Source organism: Hippoglossus hippoglossus, chromosome 5 (assembly GCF_009819705.1).
Source record: "Hippoglossus hippoglossus isolate fHipHip1 chromosome 5, fHipHip1.pri, whole genome shotgun sequence".
In the NCBI taxonomy this organism is placed as follows: Eukaryota; Metazoa; Chordata; class Actinopteri; order Pleuronectiformes; family Pleuronectidae; genus Hippoglossus; species Hippoglossus hippoglossus.
Window position 1 is genome coordinate 7,682,036 of NC_047155.1, and position 24,670 is coordinate 7,706,705.

General features: G+C 41.8%; 1 protein-coding gene across 4 annotated transcripts in view; it reads right to left on the minus strand.

Annotated features, from left to right (window-relative positions):
* slc12a5a (solute carrier family 12 member 5a) overlaps positions 1-24,670 on the minus strand; it is a 136,568-nt gene that overhangs the window by 11,723 nt on the left and 100,175 nt on the right. For all 4 annotated transcript variants that reach the window (XM_034585721.1, XM_034585723.1, XM_034585722.1 and 1 more), the window contains exons 4-17: positions 18,246-18,392; positions 9,871-9,925; positions 8,803-8,933; positions 5,559-5,806; positions 4,677-4,888; positions 3,780-3,947; positions 3,409-3,507; positions 2,510-2,567; positions 2,237-2,411; positions 1,988-2,106; positions 1,585-1,683; positions 1,340-1,459; positions 520-624; positions 70-238 (exon numbers count right to left, since the gene is read on the minus strand). In XM_034585721.1, coding sequence (XP_034441612.1) covers positions 70-238; positions 520-624; positions 1,340-1,459; positions 1,585-1,683; positions 1,988-2,106; positions 2,237-2,411; positions 2,510-2,567; positions 3,409-3,507; positions 3,780-3,947; positions 4,677-4,888; positions 5,559-5,806; positions 8,803-8,933; positions 9,871-9,925; positions 18,246-18,392 — 1,905 coding nt within the window. The remainder of the gene's footprint in view (positions 1-69; positions 239-519; positions 625-1,339; positions 1,460-1,584; positions 1,684-1,987; positions 2,107-2,236; positions 2,412-2,509; positions 2,568-3,408; positions 3,508-3,779; positions 3,948-4,676; positions 4,889-5,558; positions 5,807-8,802; positions 8,934-9,870; positions 9,926-18,245; positions 18,393-24,670) is intronic.

The window sequence follows — 24,670 nt, forward strand, 5'->3', positions numbered from 1 at the left end:
GTCAAGAATGATGTGGAGATTTATTATGTTTTGAGAATTTGAAAGATTTAACAGTTAAATGCCTCCGACCTGCTCGGCCCGCTGGGTCTGGCTGTAGTTCTCCAGGTAGGTGCCTTCTAGAGCGGTGCCAACAATGGTTAGACCTTTTCCTGCCTTCAGCTGGTTGGTCAGAGAGAGCAGACGAGGCTGCTCCACGTTCTGCTCGCTGTCTGTACTGACCAGCACTAGCAACTGGGGCCTGTAGAGAGGGGAGAGGAAGTGAAAATACAGGGCAGAAAAAAAGGAGGGAGACAAACAAAGTAGAAAAGGGCAAGAAGAGTCAAATGAAGGCATGAAGAAAGAAATGGCTGAGTTGGCCAAGTAAAAGTCCTAGTTGAGAAAGAGAGACGGAGAAAAACAGCATGAGAGGATCGATGTGTTAATATGGAATCACAAACACTTTTTGTAGTTTGACATCTGAGATGAGGAGAATCGTGGACAAGTGAGAGGATGGCGGGACACGAACGGAGGGTCTCATACCTCCAGTTCTTGGTGTGCGGGGGTTCTTCGTCCAGCCGCATGAGAGCGTAACGCGCAGCGCTCAGGGACAGACCTCGGATCCCGTCGCCCCACTCTTTCTCCGCACTGAGGCACAGAACAAAACACGAACAATAGCTTTATTCATTAGCTGAAGCACTGAAACAAGTCACATTATGCAGTGTGAATAGGGATTGAGCGTCACCGGTAAATGTCAAGTTAGCATAATGTCACTCAGCACAGGGAATCACAGCACTTAAATACTCAGTGTGCGCATGGCTCTGTGCTACTCCATTACAAGCATGGTCGGATTACTGAGCGGGCCTGAGGGGTCAGGAGGCCTGTGAGGATCTACTCAGAGGGACCTTTGGACTGGAGTCTGAAAATGTCTCTTTATATCCAGTGTTAACAAAATATTTAAGTTCAGGGGCAGTTTTTGAACCAGCAGCAAATACTGAGAGTTCGGCTGAACCAGCAAAATTTCTGTGAAAGAGATGCAACACTTTAGAGGGATGTAAAATGTCTATAAAGACACAAAACGATTACAAATAAGGGAAAAATATATACAATGAGATATTGAGCTTATTGATATTATAAGGAGGATGTTCTGCGCATGTTTACATAAACGACTAAAGCCCAAAACAAACAGTGGAGCTATAAGTGCAAACAACAATCTCTCTTTTAAACTACAGAGACATTAAAACGATTGTGGCTGTGGGCTTGGAAATCGCACACTTTTAAAATATAGTAGAAACACGCATGCCAGGCAAAGCCAAAAAGCAGCCAGCGTATCCAATCTCTCCTGCGGTTGGACTCCACTCACCCTGCAAACTCAATATACTTGTAGATGGAGCCGGCGATTACCATGGCGACAATGGCATAGTACCAGGAGCAGATGAACATGAGAGTGAGACACAAGCTCATCCCGAGGAAGGACAGAGCCCTGGATACGTAGAGAGAGAGAGAGACAGATGCAGTTAGACAGAGGGCAAGAGATACAAACACATTTCAGGATTTGAAAACTGATTCAAACACAAGAACCAAGCCCTCTGTATCCCCTGAACTGACCAGTGGTAGAACTTGAAGCGAGGTCTCCAGTTGGGAGTCCTCAGCAGCGTCTGCAGGGCACAGGCCAGGTTCACGAACATGTAGCACATGAGGAAGAACCTGCAGGGGACACAAACACAGAAAGTCACTCTAAAGCTTCTAAAACTCTTCTTATGTCCTGGGATAAAACAGAGAGATGTCACTAGAGCAGTCCAAGGAGTGTGTTGGCTCAGTTTCCGTCACATTTACTGGCATTTGTATGTACTACCTAAGCAGAACAGGGATCTGCCCCTTTTGAGTGACGAATTCAATCCTGAGCCCATTGGTGTTATTTAGGGAATAGCCGGGGACTGGCTGCTCCCAGATCTCCCACAGTATGTTCTTAAAAATGAAAGCAAATTAGAGAGATCGCTTCAGTTCTCACATGGAGAGGATGGGAGCCACCGCGTCCAGGGAGGCGATGAGGATGCCGCTCTCACAGATACAAGCTGTCAGCAGGAGGGACCATGTGGGTTCCCCGTTGGCCTTCCCATGGCCGAAGATCTGAAGGGACGACAGAAAACACAGCTGTTGTTTCAAAATATGCCTGCTTGAAATGAGTTTTCCTGTCAGTCATCACTTGAAAGGAGGGAAACATTATGCACATGATATGTAGATGAGCAGACAGACTGACCCGGAGGGCGGGCACGATGCCGTCCTTGGCGATGGCCTGCAGGAGCCGAGGAGCTCCTGTCAGACTCTGCAGCCCCGCCCCACAGGTCGAGAAAAAGGAGCCAATCACAATCACCCACGGTGACGGCCAGGCTAGCGTGCCAATCACCAGGTTCCCATGCACCCCCTCTCCGAACCTAAGGGAGATGGGGAAAAGGTTGCCATTTCAAACACATGACATCTCAGCCCTTTGTTGCACTTTCTGTAGCAAAGATAACATAACACAAACACTTACTTGTCTCTGAGGACCACGCCCTCGATGCAGGCACCAAATAGAAACACACTGGACATGTCTGAACAGTTATGGATCAGGAAATTTATCACACAGACAGGGGGTATGTTTTTCAGATGGGGGATATCCAATATTTGATCAGCTTAATTTTCAAAAAAAAATTATAAGCCTTTACTTTGAAGCTGCATTTGATGATCTGATAAGTCAATTACCTTGATTTGCCAGGAAAAGACATCAATCGATTTAGTTTGGGATAATATCTCAGAGATCAGTGACATTGTAACTAATATCCTTCTGCTTTATTAACTTGTGATTGCAAAGGCAGCTCGGTGATGCGATTAGATGTTCCTAATCAAATTGGGTTAGATCCTGAGCAGATTAGCGCGAGATACATCAGAGACATTCAACATGGCTGCCTCAGAGGATACAGAGGCCTGCAATCACGTATAGTTTTTATGTTGTGTGTAGCCGCCAAGAGACGACAGGAAAATACAAATATACAAGACAAAATACTATATGAAGATGGTGGAAAGCGCATTCAAAAGTTAAGACCAAAAAAAGATTAGCAAAACCATCAGGGTTTAGGAAAAGATGGTCAACTTCCATGAATGATACAGGCAGACAAATAAAGTAAAATACTTTAAAACAATGCCCCTGGATTATGGAGCTCCAATCAATGTGGTTTTGCACCAGTGGACCAGCACTGTTTGACCAATCACTGAGTGGGTAGGAGAATTTTAAGATGTCTAATACTGACAAGGTCAAAATGAACCTAAACTCGCAGACATTAGTAAAGTCTCTTACCTGGGCTGATAGGTAATTATCCATTCATATGATATTTGCTCTCAAAAAATCTGACACTGCTTCTTATTATCCTGCAGGGGGCAGTAGTGAGAGGATACAGACTATGGAGGTGGTGGTGATGGCTGCAATGGTTCCAACGGGGATGGACTTCTGGGCATCACGCAGGTCACCGGAGCGGTTGGAGCCAGCCATGATCCCTGAACAGATTGTCAAGAAGGAAACACGGTCAGAGATTCACACACGTGAAAACAACACGTGCTTGTGTTAGAAAGCAGCAGAATGTCCATTTATTCCTACACATGTATAACACAGATTCTGATGCAGAGTGAGTTTACATTTTAACTGAGTTTTGACGGAAAACCTCGGCTTTTAGGTCATAGTCCTACGATTAACGTCTGGGTGCAAAACTCTCACACCAAAAAACATGAACATTATTTGAGTAAAGTCAGGAGAACACATGAAGTTTCACCTGTCACAGAGGGGAAGTAGATGCCGACCAGCAGCGTGAAAAAGCTGGTGATGTCAGCCAACACGTAGCGGTTAGAGTTGGTCAGAGGTTGGTCCTGCTCCTCCACTGAGTACATGTACTTCCTGGCAACCAGGTCGCCCTTCTCGTAGTAGTTCCCGAACATGTTCTCTTGGTGGATGAGAGGGATGTGGGGAGGAATAAAAGAACAGGTGAATGTTTCGTGTAAACTGGATGTTGAAATCATGACCTGATATCTTCTGAATGTACGAAGCCTATAGAAATGATTCACTCCCCTCTGAAGGTCAATAAAAGGATAAAAGACATTGTCACATCTTAAAGCAACACTAGGTAACTTTTACAGAGCAACAGCGCCCTCTGCAGCCAAGCAAGATTCTGATGGGCTGCAGTGTCTTAGAGAAAAAGGTCAAGTCAATGTGTTGACCAGAGCTCTGACTCCTTAGTCCACTCACTTAACTGAAAGACAAATGAACTGTAGACACTACCCACAATCCCCCGCTTCCCGAACCATAAGACGCTGTGACAAATACATCAAACTCTGTTTAGAATTCTTCAGATTTTAAAAGTTTCCTCGTTGAATATTAGAGATTAAAACAGGCTTTTAATGACTTCTTAGTCTTTTTAACTGATCTACAGTTCAACATTTCTCTTCTCACAGGAGATCGTAGCCACTGAAGTTACATAGAAGACAGTGAACCAGCAAACTCATTTTGCAGCTGGTATTCTAAAGTATAAAAGTTGCATAGAGTTGCTTTAAAAAAAGACACGCATTTTGTATCTTATGATGGACATAACTGTTTTCACTTTGATTAGTATCAACATGAAAACCTCTAAGGAACAGGAGCACGTTTCCTTTACTTCCAGACTGAATGAACCAACCTGCCAGGACTCCACTCATGACCCCCGGGATGCCCTGGATCTGAGTCAGGTTGTTGGCGACGAAGTACTGGTCGCAGGTGGCGTTGAGTAAAGGTGAATCGCAGAACATGCTCCACAGCTGGGTGGTGATTGTCCCATTGGCTGTTTCAATGGTCTTGGCACACACGTCGAAGGTCTTCCACACCAGAGTGCGGTTCCCCAAGACGCACACACTGGAGAGCAGAAAGGCACAAAAGGTCTGAGGGGGGAGTTGTTGTAGTGGCTGGTGTGTGGATGTAAAATTATAATTAATTTGGAACCACAGATGTAAATAGATGTAAACTTTTAGTAATTAAAAACTAAACCTGACAGAGCTGAGTCAAAGAATGTAGTTGAATTTAAATTTCAAACTTCAGCCTCGAACAACAATCGCTCCACAGGAAGCATTGATAAATATTTGTTGCAGGTCACAGCACGTCTGTACGTCTGGAGGTTAAAGATGCTCTGAACTGGGCTGTAAACTGTTGGGTTAAGTATCTTAATGACTATTTCAGTGTAAAGCAGGAAGTAATTACATGCTCAAATAATGACTTTGACACAACTATAAAATATATTATAAAAAAATATAGTTTTCCTACAAGGGAAAAACCTGCAAATTAAAGAATGAATTCTAAAATAATGTTCAAATTGATCATTATTTGTATGCACGGCAGTGTCACTGGAACATGAGAGAAGAAACAATGTTATTCCCAGCAGATGGCTGTCTAGCATCAGATCAATCAAACCTAGTGTTTGTGCTCAAACATCTGGTGTGTTGTCGCCCAGGTGTTTCCATCTATATAAGTGTTGTGGTTTTTATATCCTTGCTAATCTTATATTCTTTTGTGGGATGTCTTTGCTTACGGGAAGTCGGGAGGATCGACGGCGGTCTTGATGACGCCGGCATAGACGGCCAGGATGGAGAGGATGACGCAGGCCAGAAACACCAGGGCCAACTTGTTGACGTACTTGACGCCGACAAACACCACCGTGGCCATGGAGGTCAACAGGATGGTGCCGTACACGCGCATGTTGTTGAGCAGGGCAGCCTCCGCTTCGGCACCTTCCAGGCCTTCCAGGGGAAAGATGGCCGCTTTGGGATATATGTAGATCTGAAGTACAGAGATTAAATTACAATTTTTTAACCATTATGTATCCAGGGGAAATCACACCTGCATTTTTCTCGTAAAGGTTCTATACGATCTCCTTCGTAGCTCAAGGGCATCTCGGTGCCAGTTGTTTAGGGAATGCAACTCATCCACTTCCCCTCCTCACTTTCCCCCCCCGGCCTGTCTGGGGATTTTTAACTGGCAGATTTCAGGTCACAAGCCTGCACCTCTCGCTCTTTGTTTACTGCTGAATTTAATAAATTTCACACACAGAAATGTAATAAAAGAGAGGTGAGAAAGGCAGCGAGGGATGAGGTGATTGAGGAGGACAACTCTGTGAAGTGTGAAAGCATGTGATGCTCACATTAACAGTCCTCTGATGGAGCTGGAAGCAGCACACATAATATTGGCTGCTATTTTAACTCGGTTTAATTAAAGAACTCAAGCATGGTATTAATATTCGAAATGAACTGCCATTATTACGCTGCTACTACTGGCCGATCTAAGAATAGCTCCATCATACATAAAACGGTAAACCCCTAATTATCCCGTCAGTATCTGTCATCAGCTTTAGATGATTCACGGATAGGCTGTTACATAAGCACGGGAATTTCTCTTTTTTTTAAATAATCACTTGGTTTCCACCCAAACTGATTAATCACCACAAAGAGCAGAGAATATGAAGAGGGACGAGCGGGGAATCGTGCCTCAGTTCGGCCACTTGGCTAAGAACAGCATATCACTAGGCAAACAAATCTCCTGCTCCACTGTGAACTGCTCATGCTTCCTAAAATAGCAGCATCAGTTTGTGTTCTTAGCTCGGGTGGAAGGATGAAACACATTCAAATCAGCCTTCTCCAGATCCGCTCCTTACAATTCTGCAGGGATTGTTATTTTACAATGGAAACTAAGCCAGCTTTGACCCAGAAGACAGAATTAACCTCTAGGCATGATCAAACTCTGCATATCCATTAGAGGCATCCAGAAGGAGAATAAGGAAAAAAAAAATAAAACATACTCTGGGATGTTGATAACAGGAGACCAAAGTGACGGGAGCTGTTTCAAAAAAGTGGTCTTGTTACTCCGCCAGTGTCTTGATCTCCCGCTATTTGCATAATTACCCAGTGCTCCATGCAGCATGGGCTGCAGTGGAAGAGGCGTCTCATAAAAGAGCAGAGGAGGTGGAGGAGGAGGAGAGAAATGAAGATCGAGATGAAAGATCCTTGCATTTCATCAATTTATCAGATTCCACGTTGAAGAACACGGTGCTCGAGAAAAAATAGCTTCAAAGTGAACTGAGGTGGAAAATAAACTGAAGGAGAGAAGAATTTCCACTAAGACGCGGCACACAGTGCTGCAGCGCTCACTTTCTCTTTTTTAATTGGAGCACAGGGGCTTTGCCGCATTTGCTAATTCACCATTAATTTTACCGCACTGAAGTGTCAGTTATTAGGCAGCACATAATTATGCCATCAAGGATTACAGGAATATCAGAGGGTGTTCTCAGATTATATTCTGACAAACTGGATTTAGATAAAAATCCACTGACCATGAAAAAGTAACACATCCCTGTGGCTAAACAGCTTTTGGATTATGGACATTTTTCTTGTGTTTGGATTTGGTTTGTGTTTCGTTGTTTTTCCCTGAGTTGTCCGTTTCCTGTTTTATTTTGAAATTGTGCTCCTTGTGTGTCTCTTTACTTCTTGCCTTTGTCCTGATCCTCTCCTTTATGATCGTCTGCACCTGTTCTGAATGTGTTTCACCTGTGTTCACTCATCCCTGCGTCCCTTGTGTATACAGTCTCTGTGACTCCCTTAGTCTCTATCACCTAGTTTTGCTCGTATGCGTTGTGCGTTGTGCTGCTGTTCCCAGTTTCCCATGTGTTTCCCTGCATGTTGAGTTTTGATCATTGTTTTTTGGATCCTGTTTTTGCGTTAAGTTCCTTTTCCTCACACTTGCCTACAATAAAGGACTCTTTGTCTTTTCACCCGAATCTGTGGCTCCTGCATTTGGGTCCTCCAGCTCCACATTGTGACACAACTTCCTTTTGAAAGCAGCTTTTGTCACCACGTTATTGCTCTGACAAAATCGTAAAAGCGTGACATTCAAAGGTTCATTAATGTGAAGGAAAAGCTGTGATTTGAGTGGTCACCCTCCTCTAACCTGGCGACACTGTCCCATCATTTCCCCTCCAGCTCACATTGGTCCGGCGACTCCCCGGATGAATCAGCTTGGAATGGATGTCATTTCAAGGAGGCTGTACGATAGAGGGCTGACGTTCTCTACTCATGTCAACATGAACCCTTTTAATTTACAGTCGGACGAATAAACAAACATGGCAGCTGGGAAGATGTATAAATCCAGAATGATAGTTTTGCTTTATATCTAAAGCAGCTTCATTTCTTATTAATCCAGGTATGTATTTTCAAGTCTTTTGATTTGTTAATGTGTAAATGTAAATGATGAATAGCTTAATGTCACTGTAATCACTGAGCCCTTTTATCGGGTCTAAATTAAATTCATCTTAACCTAAAAGGTTGTAAAACGTAAGCACATTTTGAGAATATGCTGGTACGTGACAAGATTATGTTATTCTGTGTTAAGATAGCAGATGAGGGTTGAGTTTCATTATCTGTAGTTTGTGTTTGAGTTGTTTTTGGTGGAAAGTGAAGAACTATAGGAACTGAATCAAGGGGACACATACCAGTGAGGTTTAAACAATCCATATGATGTGATTTACTTATTGTGAAATTCTAATAAAATCTATTCATTTTCAGGATTGTTTTTGTGCTGTAGACATATGAACATTTGCATATTGGTCGAGTTATTGGGCTCAATCACGTCCTTAATGTTTCACGACTGGATGTTTGATCCTTGACTCATCTTGATCCCTCTCCTCCAAACAATGGTACATGGATTCAATCCTTATCAAACTGAGAAATGATGAAGCCCTGACGAAGAGACAGATCTGAGAGAGGAGTAAAGAGGATGTTTCTCACCAGGAGAAGCTCGATGGCCCCCAGGATGTACATGGCTCCAGCGTAGGTGGTCCCCAGATAGAAACAGATCCCCACTGCTCCCCCAAACTCAGGGCCCAGCGAACGGGATATCATGTAGTAGGCTCCTCCAGCTGCGCACGCACGCACACACACACACACACACACACACACACACACACACACACAAGCACAGAGAGATTGTAATTCCATTTTCTTTGTCAAGTTACATTTTAATGACACATTATTGTTACTCTTGAGGTTCGACAGGGGTATGCCACCATTTTGGAGCTGCGAAAAAACCTTAACAACGTCAGTTAACTTAGCAATTACAAAAAAATGAAGTAGTGGAAAATTGATAAAAAATGTCCATCATGTTACCAGAGAACAAAATAAGACACAACCGGTAGATTTTTTGACATTTTTGCTGTAAAAATGACTAAAATTCATTGATTTTTACTTTTCATAGATTGATGAATAATCTAATTTAGTATTCGCACCAATTTGGTTTTGTCACATTGTTTTCCAGTACTTGAAGCTTTTGTTTTGCCATTTTTGTCACATTTTTTTCTTTGTTTGCTTGTACTTTCTAACACTGTGAACATAAATAGATAAAGACTTAAATCAGAACATTGCAGCAGCATTAAGGCTGGTCCCAGTAACTACAGAGAGTGATGTACGGTTTCACACTTTTCTACAGGCCTGCTTCTTTTGCACCACCTCCTGCTGTCCACACCAACTGCTAAGACGCATACCATCATTGCCATGTAAACTCACATTATGAAATATAACTACTGCTTAATGTGCACATTACTGTGTTTGCAGGCAGATTCAAACACATACATTTACTTCAACATGACAGGCACTTGGCCAGTGCTTTATTTTGTGTATCTAATGCTGTGCGATAACATGTTAAAGTGCACAAGATCCCAGACTAAGGCGTTTAATGTTTCTGGGGATATCAAGCTGTGTTGGGTGCAACATGCCAGAAGCAATCAGCGAAAAGAGAAATTTAGAAGCGGACAGCATCAAACAGTGATGGCTGTGTGGTGCCAGCGTCTGCTCACCCACCTGGCACTACTCCATTGGTAGCGATGGCACTCATCGAGATGGCAGTCAGCATGGTCTAAACAGAGAGGGAGCAGAAAACGACAATTAGATCATATTTACCACACTCCACATATACTGAGAATATTAGCAGTTCACTGCTGAGTTTAATATGCTCACAATGACTCCGGTATTTTGTTTATCATGGTTACAATCTTTTCTTATGGATTTGTTTTATGAATCTTGCCTGTCATGATGGTGAGAGTGAACGGGAAAGGAAGGGGAGAAAGAAGAGAAACCAGGTGAGTTACCAATGTGCCAATATGCTCACAACTGTTCATTTCCCTTAGCACGTTATCAGGACATGTTACTAAAAGCATATTACTTCCTGGTGGACAAGTCAAGGGAGTCATTACATTTCTTTCACACATGAAGTAAAGTCCAGATATATTTTCCTGACCATTTCCAGAGGGGCTGAATATGGAAAATATCCGAGTCAGTTGCTCTGGACGTTTTCAGCAACTTATCCTGCCAAGCCCCAAGTAAGATGTCAGGAAAATGTCAGAGTGAGTCCATGTGAGAATATGTCCGGAAAGTTCACAGCAAGCAAGTGGGCGTTAATGCGACGGACACAAAACTGGAAAAGCACAAATATCAGAAAAAGTCCTACTTTTACATTTAGTAAAGTCCCGACATATGAACTATCTCCCAGTGTTGTCCATCATAACGTCGTCAGGGCCTGTGGTGCATAACATCAACACGCCCTGCTTCAGAGTTTACATGGGAACAGCAGCCATTTACAACAGCTCTAAATGCTGAAGCTGCCTGCTTGTTTATTAGATAAATAATAAAGCCACAGGGCCTGTCAGCAGCTGTCAGAGTGAATTCAAACAACCAATGACAACTCTCACACAACTCCGGTATTGAGTGGGAGAAAAAAAAAACACTGGAAGAAATGTAAGGGCATGCTACAGTGGAGATCACTAGTTGCCTGCAACACAAACAGCCAGCCATCATTGCCCTGCAGAGAGAGAGAGGGAGAGGGGGGGGGGGGGGGAGAGAGAGAGAGAGAGAGAGAGAGAGAAGCAGCGAGCGGAAGTACAGAGCAGAATAATAAAAACTGACAAAGTGAGAAACAGTGAGGCTGAGTGAGGAGGAGAGAGAGAGAGAGAGAGAGAGAGAGAGAGGGATAGTGTGTGTGACAGTACAAAGACGACATTAAGATTTCATCACTCTTTCAAATGCAATTGTTGTATTTCTGAGTGTCTTTTCACATTGTCTGCATATGAAAGAGAGCGATGGAGACAAAGAGGAGGATGAGGAGGAGATGTGAGAGCAGGCTGGTAAAAGTCGCTCCGACTTTCTGCCCCGACTTTTTCCCTTTTTCTACTTTTCTGCCTCACTGCTGTATTGATATTCTTTTTTTCATTTTCATCCAGAAATAATTGTTATTACAGCTTTTGTTTTAGTAATTGTTAAGTGGGTTTAGTGGTGTTATCACATATTAGTCATTGCCGTGTTCCTGAACTGCGTTTGCTGATGAGGAAATCAAACTATTCTTATTTTCCACATTTGAGCCGTTTTTCCATGTAGGTATCTCAGAGCAGCACGACTAAGATCGGAGTGAGCGAGGCCTCTGATGGAGAACAGTGTGGTGGTTCCCAGCCACAGGACGACATGCTGGGTATATTTGACTATCACTACGTCTATCTCTGTGAAGACTGTAATGTGGTTAGTGTCACCTGAGGGCCTGCTGGACTCAAGAGCGAGCGGGACTGGTCTCTGTTCTTCTCTCTAATCTGGTTCTAATGAGGCCACAAGCTCTTCTCCCACCACAGCAGATAAGACAGTAATTGTTTAAGTGTTTTATCTGATGTGGGCAGCCGCCACGCAGAGGTAGTGAGTCGCACGCTGAATCACTGAATCACCACACAACTGTACAGAGCAGCCACCAATGGACTCCTATGATTTACACGGTCAAGTACTTTTAATGTATTGTACATTAAGGGTTATATATGACTGTGGATTACATATATTTCAAGAATGGTAAATTGAAAGGGTTTAAACACATATCAAACTAGAGGAGCTTTAAGAGCACATACCTAAACAACCCATACACGTCTCTAATAGAAAAATAACCAAATTGTGCAAATTTCAGCACCATGAGTATGTCTATTTGTTTTTTTACATCACAATCTGCGTGTTATTCGCAGAGAAATTGATTCTAAAAGAAAAAATGCCTTACTTGCAATGTTAAAAAATATTTATAAAAGATTATCTATCTGTCCTTTTTATCAAATCTGCAGAAAAAGGCTTTTTAGGTTTCCCCTTAACCGTGATGCCCCATCCCTCCACCAGGTTTTTGGTTTAATCCTGCTGACAAATCAACAGACAAACCAACAGAGAGACGATAAAAAGGTAATAAACTCTAAACAGTGATAACGCTTGTGTGATTGTGCATTGAATGTGGAGATTGGTTTCTGTTTTTAGCCTTCGCCTAAGCAAAAAAAACATGTGAGTTAAGATGTAAGGAATAAATTAATTATCCACTCTAATACAAACTGCGATCATTATGTACAGCTCACTTGTTTACTACCATGTAGGTCACCCTCTATTGTCTACCTGCAGTCGTATAAGGCTAACGTAGCGTAATAATGTGGCTATATAACTAAAGTGGGTTTTATAATTAGCATTCAAACCAAGTTATGTTTGAACAAAATTACGATCTCACATTTGACGTATATTTATGTATGGTGCAAATTACTAGGTCTAATTATCTCGACCCTACAAGACAAAAACAAAGCTGTTTCTTTATATTTGTTTGTCTACATTGAGCATCAACTGGTGGTGCTGACTTTTTTCACAAGCTTCTTATTTTAACACAAATCAACTCAGAACCTTTAAACTTATGATTATGGAGCTAATGATAATTAGATTAGAAGATTAATAACCTCTGTGTCAAATCAGGAGTCCATAGTCTTAACAATGATAATTTTCTGGGATAAATCTGCCACCGTGTAAACTGCACATGTGAAAACATAGAACCAGACAGGTACAGCAGGGAATCATCAGTTGATTTCTTTTCATTGATTTGGATTATTCATTAATATTATTATAGATTCATCTACGTTTTTCAGTGTAAATCTCTACAAAACCTTTTTCCAATCTGTCTAATGACCTCCAGACAGTTTTCAATGACGACTGTTACCTCTCAGAGCTCCACGTCCTCTCAGGTGAGTTTGGTCATTTCACTTCTGTCCTCTGGTTAGTGTCTGATGGCCTGTCTGTCATTTTTATTTGACTGAATTTCCTTTCTTTTCTTTTTTTTTTTAAGAATCCCATCCGGCCACTTTTACCTTTACTGTTAGCAGTGTCCTACTTTCACTCCGAACGACCCTCTGGGCGTCGCTGCAGACGGGAACACTGTAAACGTCATCAATCAGCTGCTGTCACAAACTCAGTGGATTGCTCTGAACCAACCTGCAAAGTTTGCACCGACGCCGGAAGGTCACACTAATTTTTTGCTGCAAATGTAAATAGACCGAAACCCAATGTCAAGCTGAGATGCAAAAAATATATTTTTTAAAGCTTTTCTTTGTCCTTTACTTTCCCTTGAGGTGGTTGATTGTCACTTTACCTCCCGTCCTCAGTGTTGCTGCAATGGGCAGAATAATCAGTATTTTCTTCCCACTGACCCAGAGCCTGTGGTCTGCTTTATTGTCCCATTTTCAGGCGATGCAGGTGACCTGAAACTGTGATGGTTTGAGAGTACGTGTGATGAAGTATATACCGTCTAACGCCACCTCCCTCTGCAGTCTGGAGGACCCACACGCACCCTACGTGCTGTCTGTAGACAACCTCAGATTATGCCATCTGCCATCTGTCTCGTCCGTATGAGGTGTAACAGCAGACAGCTCTTATATGAGATGTAAGGATTTAATTTTAAGCAAGAAAAACTTAAATAATTACCAAGCCATCGCAGTTATCGCTGAGCCTGAGGAATGTATTTGGAGGAGAGGCTAATTTTCATTTTTAAGAAAAGTCTGCTAGATGACATCCCACCGACTGTGACTGCAAAGGACACCGGGGCTGTTTCTTCCCAGAGCTACAGACAAACTCTGACTTGGCCTTTGGTTGACCTCAGTGTTGAACAGAAATTGGTTTTGACAGGAATGGAGTTTTTCGAGCTGCCCCGAGAGCGTGTTTCATTAGCTGCTTCATTACATAAACGCAGAATAGTTAGTTCGGTGTGCTGTTTATCACGCGGAATCCCGGCGGGCGGTGCGCAGCAGAGGGCAAAAAACTCTCCGGTGAAGGAGACGGAGGTGATTGTTACCGAGCACAAGAGGACGGCGGGATGCGGCATGAGTGAGAAAGGAGGAGAGCGGTGGGAAATGGTAGGAGGAAAAAGAGAGAGAGGGCGAGAGAGGCATGAGGAAACAAAAGAAAGGAGGAGAGCGAGAGGAAATAATGAGACGGGAAAATGAGAAAAAAGAGGCTGGAGAAAGCGAAAGAGATGAGGGTAAAAAATGAAAAGGACCGAGGGAGAAAAGCATCCTTAGCATTTAAATGAGTCACGACAGAGGGCAGGCCACCCTTCCCCTCGCAGCATTTAGATTCAAGACCTGGAAGTAATGAGGAAGGCCAAACAACAGATGACTTTCCATCAAGAATATTAAACCTCATTTTATCTTGGTGACAAGGCGGCATTCATTATCTGGGCTAAAAATACCCCCCCACACAGAGCACATGTTTGAATTCTCCGGGCTCGGAGAACGCCGTCTATACTGACTTTTTAAAATGGCTGGTTGTGTGTAACGCGTGGTTAATGGTATAACGTGTCAGAGCTGTTCCACATGGAGGCACGCTCTTCATATAGTAATGATTCACGGAACATGGAAAGGTTCCGCGGCTTGTTAATGTTCTGTCAAAATGTCCTGTGAGGGGAAACAACAGTGCGAGTGTTGGACAGGTACAGATGTGCGTCGCTGTGGCTGAGCAGCTAATGAAAAGTGTTCTGTCAGCAATATCCCAACATGTGAATAAAACATGGGATCACGCTGCATATTATTGAGCTTTTTACGGCACGCCTGATCCCTTCGCTCTTCAAGTCATGTGGATTTCACTTAGGTGGAGATCTCTGCGTACATGTATGTGCACACACACGCACACGCACACACACACACACACACACACACACACACACACACACACACACACACACACACACACACACACACACACACACACACACACACACACACTCTCTGCGGTGTGTTGCTGGCAACCCCTGGAGGGCTAGGTGGTTATGTGTTATGTAAGGAGCTCAGGAGGAAAGAGGTGGGGGTTTCTCACACACCGTTCATGCTCAGGCTTATCGCCCCGGGGCTCTGCAATGAGCTCCGTGTGACTGATAACAAGCGTGTGTGTGTGTGAATGTGTGTGTGTGAGGGACAGGGACAAACATTGAGAGAAAAAATGAGGGCTAGGGAGGAAGGAAGTGAAATATACTTTTAAGAATTTATACATTCAATGTAATGTAAGTTGTACGTAAGGGAGCTTTAATGTCTGTGAGTGCATGCACACATAATAAATGTGCAGCAGATGTGAGTATCTGTGTTTGTGTGTGTGTTTGCGTGGCTTCCTGTCAAACCGAGTCTGAACAAGCTTTGATCTTCAAGGCTTTTTTTCCTAATTTTTCCGACTCTATTTTTAGCGTAAAACTGAGCGCAATTTTTTTCTTCTCCCGAGGCTTAGTTTCTCTTTTAGGTAATGAACGTACCAATATTAAAATGAAATATGATTAAATTATTGCTTTTTAAAAATGGGAATAGGAAACTATTTTATAATGATATATTAATCTAATTCAAATGCATTCTGCACAAGACTAGTCCACTGTGTCCTCTGTGTCCTTTGTAAAATAACCAACCATGTTGCAATTTGAATATCTACATTTTAGGGATATAATGAATGATAAATATTAAAAATAGGATATTCAGCATATCATATCAGTTTTCATACAAACTCAGAGTGCCGTTTGAAAGCAGTCTCTACACAGAAACATGATTGGGAAGCATATTGCCTGTGTGTCTGTGCAGGCAACTTTGCTATGGCTGGGATTTGAGGGGGTTGTTCTATAAATACACTCTGTGCTAGAGGAGAATCTAGGCTGCACAAACACACAGACATGCCAACATACAGTCCTGCTACATCGCACCGAGCAAACCAGAGAAAAGCTACACAACCGCCACAGCTGCTTTACAGCTGCTGGACCACGCATTTTGAATTGAAGCATCCTTGGCGGTTCTCTTCAGCGAATATACACTGAAAAGCAGAATTCTCATTGAGATGTCATGTTTCCTGATGCCTGACTCGACGCTGTCCAGTGGCCATGGGACATTGTTCATGTTTTTCAGCAGAAAAGAACTTCAGGTAAAAAGCTCCCACCTCCTTTCTACTGAACAGATAACAGCATTCATGGAAGAGACACAATATATGCTTCCTGACAATCAAATGCATCAAACAAGTCAAACACAATCAATTTGCAACAGGTCCTCAGATCACTGACAGCACCGCCGTCGATCCTGTGGGACGGTGTCTGTTGTAATTCGAGTCTCAGGGCCACGACGGGGTGTCAGTCCAACACCAAAGTCACACTGACACATGACTGCAGCTCTGTGGCGCTGACATTAATGGGAGCTGGGGAACATCACAGTCTGTCATCTCCCATTTTGTTCTATTAAAAGATTGAATGCGTGGCATCTATAAAACACAACAAGAGCAATGAACGAGCTCCTACTTTCTGCATACCTGGAAGAGAACCCAGTTTGGAACAAGATAGGTGCCTTAGCTTTCGTAATGTGACGACAGCTGCAGGAACATTACACACAACAATCAGTACGATCAAATTGTGTGAAATAAGATAAAACTTTAAACCTCCTTCCTTGAAATGTTGCCTTAATAAGACTTTGGAGGCTTTGGAGCAGGTAATGAATGAATGAGTAGTGATAAGAAGCATTATAAACAGATGCAAGACCCAGTGTCTGGTGCGGGGGTCTGGTATTTTGAGGAGTAATGCAAGAGATGCCAGGGATGCTATGCTAAGACCTTTAACAGGGATGTGAGTGATTTGTCTAACATTGCATTGCGTGTCATTGTTCTTCTCAGCTTCTCCTTGGTCACTCAGTCTCTTTCTGTGTCCCTGACAACAGACCCATCCATCACAGTCAGACTGACGGTCGGGAGCACCCGGACGCATCAGCGGGCTGGTGGACCGTCAAAAAATCCATAAAGTTTTAACTGTCCTTGTCCGTAGTTTATTTTGAGTATGCCCCACATACACCATCCGGCTGTTAGAAATTTCAACGGAAGCTGAAATCACCCAACGAAAGCCCCATTTACTCCTGGTTGAGTTTCGCATTTGGTGAAGAATACAGTATCCAATAGTTTTGGGAAATTACTGAGCCTTTTAAAAAACGATGAAAGTACATAATTGTACATAATTGTGACCAATTTTTTTAAGATTCACTAAAGTGGGAGTGAATGGGTTTGGGGCCAAAAACAGACTGAGGGAGATGAAAAGTAAAGACACATTTTTATTTTTGGTCTTATTATAAGAATATGATCAATCTTATCCATTGGACAAAGTGGTCTTACAACACGAATGACCTGTTTGTCTGTCTGAGGAGAGTAATGTCCTTTAGAGTCTGCATTTAGAGACAGAAACACAATATATGAGTCTTTGCATTGGTCGGTGTGGCAGTAAAATCTTGGCTTCAGACAGAGAGAGACTGAACGAACTAATTAGGAAGGCCGGCTCGGTGCTGGGCTGTTATTTAGACTCCACAGAGGAGGTGGGAGAGAAGACAATTAATTATGACCAAGATATTGACTTCCCAGGAGGAGTGGAGGATAACGATCATCTATCACAGTGTATATTATTTTATACTATACATTTGATAAGGTGTTACAATTTATACACCATCAAGTGAGGAACCATTAAAAATAACCAGGTGGCTGTTTTGACTAATCCAGTGACTTGATCTCTGGATATCAGACCAATCAAGGACCTTCATGTTATAATAATTAAGAAAATCGCTGGTCAGTGATTCACATCGTTGCCGATAATGACCTAAACTAGTCCCAAGGGTCTTATTAAGAGATAGCTGTGATAAAAAATGTTAAACCAAACTTCTCATGATAAAGAAATGACTATTTTCAGATTCTTTAATCCTCACCAGCAGTGTTGATAGTGACAGGAGGCTATAACATGCTGCTCTCCATTTTAAAGTGACTCTGGTGCATTTTTAAACATGTGAACTTCTAATTTTAAACCAGGCCAAACCCCCCCCAGTGTGCTTCAACAGACGGGCTAAGGGAAAAGTAGGTAACACACTCACCGTGGAGCAGCACATGAAGACAATGACGAACGTCCCAATGACGCCTCCGATTCCCACCAACCAGGTCATCCTGAGGAAGAGGATCACACCGAAGATGTTCTGGATGCACGGCAGATAGACGCCCATCAGAGTGCCGAGCTGGGGGGCCTGGTGGAGGACAAGGGGAGAGGGTAGTGCAATAAGAATTCAAACTTGGGAAGGATTCATGAACCAGTACGGTTAAATAATGCACTTTACTTTCACCATGATTGTTCTGTTCCTTGAAATGACCTGTGAGTGTATGGATGAGGTTTGAGTTTTAGTAGAATTTTGCAGCTTTAAGAAGACAAACACCATATTCCCATAACCCCAACACAGCAGATGCAAAGTATCAACTAGATTTGAGCCTCTCGATGAAAGTCAACACACCAGCCGTGCATGCTGGAAAAATACAGTGGGCAGATTTGCAAGAGTTTATGTGGCTTCTCCAAATGTCACATTCAAAGAAAACAGGATAAAACAATGCAAACACGCTACAGACACTTAAACTGACATTAAGGCCAAACAAACACTAACTTGTTTGGAATTGTAATATGGGGCTTTGGGTTGAAATAGATGCTCCACATTCCTCCCCCCCTTCCTCCCTCTGTTGCAGCTTCATAATACTTTGAGGGTGTCAAGCATTTACACATAACTGCACAGGAACACACTGTATTTTGCAATTCAGCGCCTTGATTAAAAGGCTTACAGTACTTCCGACTACATCACATACAAAACTTTTAAATAGCCCCCTTTTTAATTTAATTGTTTCCCACAATGCTTTCTGTAAATCCTCTGTTCATTTCCAGAACAATAATTACTCTGAGTCCAGGAAACAAAGAAAACTTTGACATCACGAGGCAGCCAGGGGACCGGTCTGTTCAATGGATGGAGGAATTATTTTATTCCTTCCCAGGTTTTCTGTGTGATGGATTTACTTAAGTTGGTTTTGCTGCAGTGTTGTTGCCCCTGGTGCGGATAAGTGGACAAAGAGGGAGCTGTTCTGTACGTCTTCATACAGAATCACTTTCAAGGCTTTTACACTGAAAGAAAGTACGCAACTGACGTACGTAACTGACAGAAGATATATTTTGTCGATCTTCAGGTTGATTAATAGGAATTTTCTTTTCCTGAAGTCTTGTGAGATGTTCTTTATGTGTGTGTGTGTGTGTGTTTGTATGCACCTACTTGTTTGTGTACAGTGTATGAACATGTTCAGTGGGTGACTGCACCCTTGTGACGGTGTGTATTAAATCTGAAGGACACGTCGTCCGACCCTGTACATAATGAAGAAAATGTCATTTTCTGCCCAAGGACAGTTTGGCCAATGCAGGGTAATTATGCCGATATCCAGACATGACCCATTTTACCCGGAGAGGGCAAACCTTAACAGTCACATCATTACCTCACCGATAACACTGCGGGCACAAGCCTCCTGTGCTGCAGCTCGGTGCTTTCAGACAAACAGGATGAATAGTGGCTGATTGGCTTATTATTTAAAGTCAGTGAAGACGTTGCTACATGAGGATTTCTCCCAAAAAGGTTCAACGATCAAAACCTAAATGAAGCTGCTTACTTGAGCAATTTTAGAAAAATGGAGATTTCAAGCTTCACCAGGCTACACAACTGAGAGCTTACTGAATCAGGCTTATTTATTATTTTTTGTTATGTCAACTTAACACTCATAATTTCAGGGGTGGGTGCATATTTACTGTATTATATTATAGTTAGACAGTTTGGGAAAGCTGCCCATACTTGCTTTTGATGAAGACATTGAATCAACTCTCATGTCTCGGTAAATACAAGGCTGCAGCCAGTAGCTGTTTAACAAATCTGAAAGTTAAAATGAAATTATTTTTTGGGGGGGGGGCCAATGCTGATAATAAACATTTATATTGTGTGATATATACAGTTTATATATTCTACCTATTGAAAACAAATAAAGATTTGGTGATGATTCCTTAGATTGTCTTGATTGGTTTTGCTGCATTGTTTATTGTGTTAAAGTTAAAATGCTGATACTGATGTGTCTGTGAAAGGCTGATATCGGCCAATATATATGAGCCAACGGATAAATTACTCGAACTCTACACGTTAGGTCAATGTCGGTTTAATCAATCAGTCGAGTTATCGTTAAAAACTTTTTTTAGCTCAAAAATTGCATCATGGAATAACAATGTGCTTTGGAGAAAACCTTGAACACTTTTTATTTCCTCTGTGGTTAAATATGCTGCAACATGATTGACACTACACAAGACGGAGAGAATTTTAAAACAAAAAAACAATGCTGCACTCGGGAGTGACAGCAGATGCTGCATTCATAATCCAGACTTTTAATGAAATCATCCTGACAAGTGGCTGACATCAAACGAATAATACTGTGTCTGATATGTGATTTCTATGGAGAAGCTCCTGTTCCAGCTTTAATAATGTGCCGTGTCCCGAGTGGAGAAGAGAGAACATGGTCCAAAAAGTCTCAGAGATATAAATTCACTGTGACTGTGTCTTTCAGTGTGTGGTAGATACGAGTTTTCATCATCTGCTTGTCAATTATCTAAATGAATTTTTTTTTATTTGTAAATACTGAAACCCTCCGTCACATGGAATTAGATTGTGTGCACATTTCTTTCTCTGTTGGCAGTTTACAGCCTGTCAGACTCACTTTCTCAATGGTCAGTTTGAAAATGTAAAGTGTAAATTTCATTTACTAGTAAGAGTAATTGTAAGAGGAAAAAATACCGTGTGAATACTTCATGTATAAAAGAAGACACTCGTTAGGGTGACCTCGTCATGCTAACTCCATTACACGGTGTAATAACAACAGGCTTTCTAGAGAAGCTTGGACACTTTGTTATTTCTTTAGTGGTTGGTTATTAAATTCGATGCAACACGATGGGCACTTCACAAAAAAAGTCCTGCACTGGGAAGTGACAGCAGATGCTTCATTCCTAATCCAGACTTATAATGAAATCACACTGAGAAGTGGCCGGCATCAAACGAACAGCACCGTGTCTGATGCTACACTATGTGATTTGTTTCGCTTTCCAGCTCTAATAATGTGCTGTTTGCAGAGAGGAGAAGATGGAACAGGTCCAAGCAAGTCTCACAAATGTAATTATCTCCTAATTTTCTTTAGACAAATGAAGCGCAAACTCAGTCGTCCGAAAACATCTGATGCAGCCGAGAACAGCAGCAAGTACTTATAAACATGTTGATTTACATCATATCATTTCAGATCCATGTATTTGTTACTAGCACAAATACTGCATCACGTGTCTCATCGTTATGTAACTTTAAGCATGTATACTGCAGCATCTCTGAATGATACTGCGATAATTACAAAAAACATAATGGATCACACACAACCAATCTAAAATTTTCAATAATATAAAGTCTCGTCTCACATGCTTGATTATACGTAAAATGTACGCTCATTTACGATCTGCACTGTGCAACTAACTACTGCTAAGACCCGGTTACTGACACATTCAGTATTAACAAAGATGTCGAATGCAGTTTCTTTCTCACAAAACGTCTGTAAAGATGATTCTCTTAAAAGTTCGAAAGCTGCATCGTCTTCTTCTCAACTGCCTTTGTCGCCACCTTTCTCTACAGCACAACTAGTGGTGAAAAACTCCAGAGGAAACCTTTAAAATGACACAATCCTGAGCTTGGATGTGAATACTGAGGCAATATGCAGAAGGGGGGGGGGGTTGATGCAAACTATAAATCAATATCTGTTTACACTTCCGTCAGAGAATATATCTTAAACCCTCTCAGTAATTTGCAGGTAGGGAAATTGGAAGGTTCAAAATGGCGACTGACTGAGCAACATTGTCAAGGTGGAGACTGAACTCATCTGTGAATTGCAGCCGTGGCTGTCGGACATTTTAATTAGCAAAAGAGGTAAATCCATCATATCAAATCCAGACCTTTCACATCCTCCCCTCAGGTCAGATTCAGTTTTCTGAAAATCAAACATGACAGGTTTAATTTTTCATTCATCAGCTCGTGTAATTAATGGTCATGCTTTTTGGTTTCCACACACAGTTTGGCACTTTATCTTGTGCCGTGTGTCTTTGCCTGTATCACATAAATCTTGTGTTTGAAATTATGAATAGAGTCTGTACTCTCTTGATGTTATTGTGCTGATGTTTGACTTGCTGCATAATAAAAAATGAACAAACTCAACTGAACTAAACTGCTAATTTGATATTGTTAGTTTTATATAAAAACACCTTTTGTCACAACTTTGTCATCATTTTCTATGTACGTGTGTGTGTGTGTGTGTGTGTGTGTGTGTGTGTGTGTGTGTGTGTGTGTGTACAGTTTATTTTCCACGTAGCTGAAATGTAACCTGCAATCATGGCTCTTTTACCACTTAATCTTCACAGGAGGAAATCTCTCAACCTTCAGCCTCGTTGTGCTTTAATCAAAGATCAACGGCTGCTGGAGGGATCAGCGCAGAACAAATCTCGTCCGTCTCTGTCACCTCCCCCACTATATGATAATGATGTGCACAGTTTGTCTGTTGTCTTAGCTATGCAAATGAGACGGTGACTCACTGTGCCCTTCAGTGTGTGGCACAGAGGACTTTTTCATCCTGTGCTAAATAAAGTTCTTTTATTTATGAATACTGAAACCCTGAATGGGCTCAGTCCCATTAAATTACATTTGTATCCTGTGAGAATTCAGAAAAATATTTGTCCTCTCTTTGCAGTTTACTACCTGTCAGGTAGTATTTCGTCAGATACTCTAAAGTTAGTTTAAAAATGCAAAGTGTAAAATTAATTTACCAAAAGCAGTTTCCACCTATTCCATTTTTACAGTGAATATTTAAAGTTAAAGTTTCCTTTTTTAAAAAACTGATAAACAATTGATAAAAAAAGCTCATGTGAGTATTTCTGAATGAGACAGCAAGCTTGGGGGTGAACTTTCTTCTTTCTGACAGAGACAGGAAATGTCACTCCTACTCACAAATAACATAGAAGAAACTATACGCTTCTTTAGTGCCATTTCTTTTTCTTTTTAACTTGACCAACGTTCATAGGCTGCTGGGCTTTTGCAACAGTTGCTGTAAATATTCAACCCTTTACAAATAAACTGAAGTAAACCTTCCATTTCATAGACCAGAGAATGGTTTATAAAGATAGTTGTGTGTAGTTTTTCCTCCCTCTTCAGGGTTGAAGGGCAGAGGATGTTGCAACTGTTGAGCTTAACAAATAAAATCTGATTGATTGATTGAGAATGTTTGACCCCAAATACAATGAAACCTCTGAGTTGCTAACATGACAATATTTAATGTCTTACTTTGTTTGAGCAGTTTAGGAGCAGATGTTTGTAGTCGCACAAAACTAACATTTGTAGGCAGGGTGTTGAACGACAAACAGGAGGAGGTACACAAGGTCAGTAAGTCAGCAGAGAGGGTGTCGGGGGTGTGAGGGTCAATTTTACCTCTAAATTCTTTCCTTCTCACAAATCTCCCACAGTAGCAACGCTGTAATTAAAAAAAGACTGAGTTTCCATTGGCAGGTCCTTCAGGGACTTGGTGTGTAAGACACATTAGCAGTCAGGTGTTGCAGACTGAGAAGGTTTCCCTGTGATCAGCACTTTGTTGTTAGACCCCAAACTGCTGCGCCTGCACAAAGTGGGCTGAGGTCAGTTTGTAATAACAGGTAAGTTATTAAAGGGAACACCTGTGAGCTTTTATTGAACAATAGCAGACATTACACCTTCAAGTGGATGACTGCTCTGTACGTCCTTTCAAGGTGGGGGATTCTAATTAAAAAAACAAAACTTCAGTGACTTTGTTACGTGAAGTCAAAAAGGTGAAATTGCATTTTTCTATTTTTTATTTGAGTAAACCTTTTGCAGTTTCCACTTCAAACACATAAATACATCAAAACAGATAAAAAAAAGAGTTGCCCGAAGAAATATATATCTATATAACCTTCAAAGATTGTTGATTTGATCAAAAAGAGATAAGGAAAAAAGCCTTTCTTTGTAAATTCACAGAAGCACATTAAGATTGGACGGTGGGACCTGAAAGAGATAAAAATCTTTTGGCAGAATAATTTGTCAGAGAAGCTTTAGGTCCTCAGTGACTTATTTTTGCTCTGTTTTTCTTCACATGTCGACTTAGAGAAAGACCACTTTAACAGCGCGCCTAAAAATTGCAGATTAAACTAATCTGCACTGTAGTATTACAATGAAAAGGTGTTTATGCCCCAAAACACTCGAGAGTAATACACGCAAAACTGGCACTAACCCTCTCCAGACTACAAAATGTCATTTTCATTCCCTGCCTGCTCCCCCACACAATGGAGAATCAGGCTGTATGTGTTGGCCCCGCTGTACGAGTGTCTGTGGTATTGCACAGCTGAGTGATACATTATAATCCACACTCA